Source organism: Prosopis cineraria, unplaced genomic scaffold (genome assembly GCF_029017545.1).
Source record: "Prosopis cineraria cultivar Desert tree isolate PC_DT_omini unplaced genomic scaffold, ASM2901754v1 PC39, whole genome shotgun sequence".
Lineage (NCBI taxonomy): Eukaryota > Viridiplantae > Streptophyta > Magnoliopsida > Fabales > Fabaceae > Prosopis > Prosopis cineraria.
Window position 1 is genome coordinate 1 of NW_026555369.1, and position 6,263 is coordinate 6,263.

The 6,263-nt window shown below is 35.7% G+C and overlaps 1 protein-coding gene across 1 annotated transcript; it reads left to right on the forward strand.

Moving 5' to 3' along the window:
* Nucleotides 1-887: 887 nt before the first annotated feature.
* Nucleotides 888-5,477, forward strand: LOC129295044 (tetratricopeptide repeat domain-containing protein PYG7, chloroplastic-like). Its single transcript, XM_054933524.1, has 5 exons — nt 888-1,494; nt 1,600-1,687; nt 2,899-3,176; nt 3,405-3,551; nt 4,845-5,477. The coding sequence occupies exons 1-5, from the start codon at nt 1,249-1,251 to the stop codon at nt 5,124-5,126; spliced, it is 1,041 nt and encodes a 346-aa protein (XP_054789499.1). The 5' UTR covers nt 888-1,248; the 3' UTR covers nt 5,127-5,477.
* The last annotated feature ends 786 nt before the right edge of the window (nt 5,478-6,263 follow it).

The following is a 6,263-nucleotide window of genomic DNA, read 5'->3' on the forward strand; positions in this document are numbered from 1 at the left end:
ACCACAGCTTTGCCAAAGCTGATGATAGTAGCTTCTGAATTTCAATTCCACTGTTATCTATAATTGTTACTTGTCAGATATTTCACTTCCCAAATATACCCTTTAATTATCGCATATATTCTAGTGTTCTTTTCTTCACCTCCTATCTGCTGGTACGCACAACTCCCATCTCAGAGCAGGGAATGGTTCCCTTGGGTAAATTTGTACCGTAGATCTTGGCTTGGCCTTGTGTGCGGAGTGAGATTGATGACCTTATCGTTTGTTTAATGGTCCCATTTTTTACCTTAAAAATTATGGATTAATTTAAAATTAGATATATTGATTTAATTTTTACTTACATTAAGTATTAATATTACTATACAAAATAATTTAAATTTCTATAAGTAATCATGTATATATCATTTTAATCAATTATTACATTTAAAAAGTCATTGTCCTTTATAGTAATTTGAATATTTAAAATTGATTCTAAATCAATTATTCAAACATATTTAATTTTCTCAAAATTAATTTTAAAAAAATAAGATCCAAACACTACCACATTATAACATAATCAATTATAATTAAAAAATAATTGTGTTAATTAATTTTTTTATAATTAATTTTTATTATAAATATATTGAAAAATAACTTCTAATATATATGCATTTTTCCCACTTCAAACTACTCTTCGATACTTTTGACATAAGACTTTTTAATATATTTTTTTCCCGTATCCTTATTTTTGATTAAGATTTCTGCTTTTGTTTTCCCCCTGATTATTTATCTCGTGGAAAGCAACGAATAAAAGCAACGAATAACGATATATGACTAATTATAATATAACATAAAATTTTATCCCCAAATAATTTTCCTCGAACTTGTTACAGTGACGGAGCGTCCGTAATCCTTTGTCCAATGGCTCACCTTCTCAACACTTCCTTTCTGCGTTCTTCCTCGGCCCTTCGCCGGAGACCAATTTTGCCGCCTTCATTCCGCGCCGCTACTGGTAACCGGAGCAAAACCCAGATTCAGGCCAACATCCGGGGATATTTATGCCGGCGCTGAGCTCAGCGATTACCGAAGGGAAGATCGTTTCTGAAGGAGATAAGCTCTCCAAAGCAGAGAGTATAGTGGTGGTCGAGTCTAATACGGCCGAAATGGACGTGGAGACCTTCTACGATGGGAATTTTGCGGCAATTATAGTGGACGAAGGTGGAGTTGCGGCTGCTTGGTCTACTACTATCGCTCTATTGGCAGAGACGGGGCATGAAATTGACCTTGCTAAGTCTAAAGCTAACTCTTCACCTTACCTTATCCCCTTCTACCTCTGGGCTAACTCCGTCTTCTGCGGAGCGGCAATCGGAGAAAGTTCCCGATAATGTTGGACCAAGTTCGGCGGTGAAAGCTTCTCCGAGTTGTAGAGATGGCAAGAGTTTTATGTCTAATAGTAGCATCAACTTTGCAGTTGCTTTGGCTATGGATGGTGGACTAATTACATCAGTTCTTGATAAGGTTCTTACTACTCTATTTTGGGCTGTGAGGATATTTCCCCCCTCCAAATTTAAGATGGCACCTAATAGTAAAGTCTGCAGAGGTATTTCTTTGTGTACATTTTAGGTTGGCGTCCATTCACTGTCTAGAAAGTGGAGGGAATTGGTTGACAAGGCCGGGCCCAAGCAGTTGCAACTTCATGAGTACAGCACAGGTGCCGAAGATGTTTTCTGAATGATTTTGTAAATTTGCAAAACATGCATACGTGGACTGTTAAATCAATATACGGACATTGGTGTGTTTGATCTATCGGAAACACTTAGCACTTGTTTCTCTCACTGGTTGTGCACGGTTTTGGCATAAACTTCTAAACTTTTATTTCAAAGTAAATTACATAGAACTCCCATGAATTTGGTGAAATTACCCTAATTTCTGTTTTATTTCAAACAAAATGTTACAATCCATTTGGTTCCATCTCACCAAATGCCAACCTCAGTTCTGAATTTGTTGGGGTGTAGGAGACAAATTTGTTGGATCGTAATAGGGTCTCAATCTAAACTTCGAATTCTTAGGATCTTACATTTTTACTGATTTTGAGATTACTCCTGGGAACACCTATTCTGCATTTGTGGATACCAAAGCTTTAGGGATTATTTATAGAACTTTATAAATGATAGGGACACGGACATATTTGTCCACATGTTTGCTTGTCCACCAAGTCTATGTCTGTCTGCTAATGAAAATAGCTTAGTCCATGTTTCACTTTTTTCCCAAATATTCTGCAGAATTCTTTGTATATATGGTTTTCCCTTCACTTCTATCAATAATATGTAACGTGTGATTGCTTAGCTTGTTATTTGAATAGGTGGCGGTGGAACCATGAATTTGGTTGACATTCTACGAACGGTGTGTGGGATAGGTTGAATCAGTTGACCCTCTTAATTGGCAAGTTGATAAATGGCCAAATCTGACCTGTTTGTTTGGGTTGGTGCCTTGGTGAGCTAAATGGGTCAACTTACCAAACAAACCAAAAAGGGGGAAAACTTCGGGCTACAATCTTCCGTGGCCTACAAGTGGGTCAGTTTAACCTTCTTTTGTATGGGTCAATGGTTTATGGTTTAAACCTGTCTATAAGCTGATAGGATTAGTTAAACCAGTGGTTTCAACCCATTTTGATGGCTCTAGGTCACGGTTGTGCTTGTTAACATACCTATGAATTTTAATTGTGTCATTTGGTTTGAAGATTCAAAGAGTCACTTTTAGTAAACTCAGTGGAAAGTTTATGTACCATTTATTATAAGTATTGTATAAACTTTACCGAGCATTGATCTAATTTCCCTCATTTCATATATTTGAACATTGTTTGCAAATTAAATAGTTGCCTCAGACACCAACCTTTTTCATGTTGTGGATTGGAATTTTCAGGGAACCACTTTACAATTCAGAATCTGGAGGATGAGGGAAGCTCATGGGTCTCAACATTGTTGTTGGGACCAATTTTATCAGTGGTTTCTCCTCAAGTGGCATATGCAAGTGACACATTGAAGACAAATGAGATATATGAGATTGGAGAATTATTTGATTTAGGGATCCAATTATTGTACTTGATATTGCTATTAGGTTTGCTAGGGGTTGGGTCATACTTTGTGATTCGCCAAGTTCTTGTTCGCAGAGAACTTGACCTTTCTGCCAAGGAGTTACAGGTAAAGCTTGAGCGTTGTCCATTTCATCCCTTTAAAATAATAAATATTACTGCGTGAGCATGATCTTTGGTATTAGCTTCTTTAAATCATGTTAAACTCTGTATTCTTTCTTCTTAAGCAGTTTAATTTATCTATGGTTTTTTACTTTAATGGTGACTATAGTACTATACGCAAATTAACTGGAATTAGTTGCTCTTTTCAGCTTCTCATTTTCGTCAACTGTTTCAGGAACAAGTAAGAAGTGGCGATGCGAGTGCCACTGAACTTTTTGAGCTTGGAGCAGTGATGCTGAGGAGGAAATTTTACCCGGCTGCTACTAAGTACTTGCTTCAGGCTATTGAGAAGTGGGATGGAGATGATCAGGATCTTGCCCAGGTTTGATGAATTAGGCCTATCGTAAATTTATGTTAGAACAGAGAGGTACTAATTGGTCTTACTGTACGAATGGAAAACTTGTTGATTCTACCTTTGGTACTGTTGAATGTCTCCTGAAAAATTTAATCACAACACTAAACTTGGACCTGCTGAAGGAGAAGTTTTCTTCAGTGCATGGAGAATTGAGCATAATTCTGCCCATGGGACGCGTATTGGTCCTCTATACAGTAACTTGATTGAATATTGCTTAGCTGTATCCTTATATGAATAACTGACTGGAGTTGCTTACCCATCTTGTGTGAAGGCCTTTGAGGGAAAAATTCAAAATTCTCATTCTAAAGAGCACAATTATACCCTCTGCAGGCGCGATGTTCACTTCTATCTTTACACATTTCTACTATCATTGGCTTATGACATTTTCTAATTTTTCTAATTTTGATTTGGATAAAAGAAGAAATTTTATTTATGAAGAGTGACAATGCATTAGAAGATGATGAAGTACCCTCGTAAGATAAAGTTTAACGTACAAGAGTTGAAGCAAGAACAGAAAATAATCTAACAAAGAGACTTAAAGATGCAACAAACTTCCCAATCCCTCTGCATATGCAGTAAATTGGCTTGCTATGAAAAGCCATGAACCAGGCACCAAGAGAAAACATACAAGCTATTATCCCATAATGCACTAAAGACGACCAAATGTATTGGATCACTGCAAAGACTGAATTGCCTTTCCCCTCCTATCTGAAACCTTTGTATTGTGCAATGAGAGAAACATCACTAAATCACAATATACTCAATTCTCACCAGAGATCCCGAAAAAAGTATCCCACATGTAAGCATTCATTTTCGAGTGCAGTGATAAATGAACATCATTTTTTGCATTAGAGATATACTTCCTCCTATTCCTATTATTGGGCGTATTTTAAAAGGATTTTTTGTTCCTTAATATAAAGCACTTGATGGGATATTAATTATGTTTTCCAATATTACTCCTATTTAAACTCATTAATGAGAGATAATATAATGCAAATTTAAAATCTTTCATTTCAATAGGGATAAAATTGGAAGTTTATTATATTTTCAGACAAAGTTAATAGCTTAACAATTTTTTTTAGTTACGGTGAGGTAGTTAGAAGTCTCTTATAATATGGACTGAAGGGAGTACGTATGTTAAATCGCAGCCCTGTAGCATACCCATGAGTCTGCCCTATGTTCATTTATGTTAAATCGTCCTGTTTGGGAATGACTTTTGAATCACGTACTTTGCTAATGACCTTCATGTTACCAATTTAGGTCTACAATGCTCTTGGTGTCAGCTATATCCGTGATGGGAAGCTTGAAAAGGGAATTGCTCAGTTTGAGACTGCCGTGAAGCTTCAACCTGGCTATGTCACAGCATGGAACAATCTGGGTGATGCCTATGAGAAGCAAAAGGAATATAAATCTGCTCTGAAGGCGTTTGAAGAAGTCCTTCTATTTGACCCTAACAACAAGGTTGCTAGGCCTCGGAGAGATGCTATGAAGGAACGTGTTCAAATGTATAAAGGCGTTCCTGTAAAATCAAAAGAGAGATGATTGCCATTGCTGTAACCCAGTCATATTAATATGGCAGAAAGTACAAGTTTTTTACATTTTTTTTTTCCATATCAGGCTTGGTATTTGAGAGAGGCTTGGGATTTGAGAGAGGAGCCCAGAAAGTTCAAACACCTTCAAACTGGTATGATTGAGTGTTAAAATTGATTTGTGTTTGTAAGTGTTGTTGGTTTTCTCTGAAGAGGATGGTGAATTCGTTTGCGCTTTTTAACTGTGACGTAGGGCTGATGCTGATGGTAGTGGGGCCAATTTTAATTGAGGAGCTGTAAAAACTCCACTGATGTTGACGTCAAAACATTAGTGATGAGTATTTTATAGGTCTCTTTGTAGAAATATTTTGTGTTGTCATGTTTGTCTTTTGTTACCTTGACCGGTTTTCAAAACTTAACGAATCTAAACTTTTTTTTAAATAAAATAAAAATAATTGTCTCAAAAAAAAAAAAGGTTAAGACTTAAGATAGACCCTTCATGTTCAAACTAATTTTTACACCATTCGTTATGCATTTTCTTTTGGGGCATGGGGTTCAATATGTTGATGAGAGATTGAGAGATTATTTTCAAGACTTCATTTGATTGAAAGTTTTTCATTAATTTTTCATACTCTTTCCTAGTGAAATTTTATAACTCTCTATTTATTTATTTATTTTTTAAACTGCTCACTAAAATTCTCATTCCTCCCATTATTCTCAAACCAAATAGAGGGTAAAAGTAATTCATATTTAGTTAGGCTGGTCGGAGGTTTTTGGTTAAAAGTTTCCATTACATACACATTTTTATTTATTAGCAGATAATGAAAATTGGAATGAAAAAATGTTAAGTAAAAATAATATTTTTAACTCTAAACATTTAAATTGCTAATTAGGAATGCTAATTTTTAGGGGACCAAAATCCTCCCAAACTCACACTCTAAAATTACACGAATTGAGGAGGATTTGAGCTGTTAAATAATCAAGTAAAGATAGATTACCTACAAGTGGCTAAAGCCATTCCTTTGTCTCATTAGTTTGTTTGTGGCAAAGCATCCCACAGTTTGCTAAAGTTTCTCTCTTTTGATTCAACTTATTCACAATTGAATTGTCTTTCAATTTTTTTAATGCATCAATTTCTTGAAGGATGTGT

What these genes read in the sequence shown, in the direction of transcription:
- LOC129295044 (XM_054933524.1), top strand. Translation starts at nt 1,249, where the DNA reads ATGAAATTGACCTTGCTAAGTCTAAAGCTAACTCTTCACCTTACCTTA. An exon ending in TTACATCAGTTCTTGATAAG is followed by an intron (nt 1,495 to 1,599) that starts GTTCTTACTACT and finishes TGTACATTTTAG; the next exon opens with GTTGGCGTCCATTCACTGTC. An exon ending in ATGATCAGGATCTTGCCCAG is followed by an intron (nt 3,552 to 4,844) that starts GTTTGATGAATT and finishes TTACCAATTTAG; the next exon opens with GTCTACAATGCTCTTGGTGT.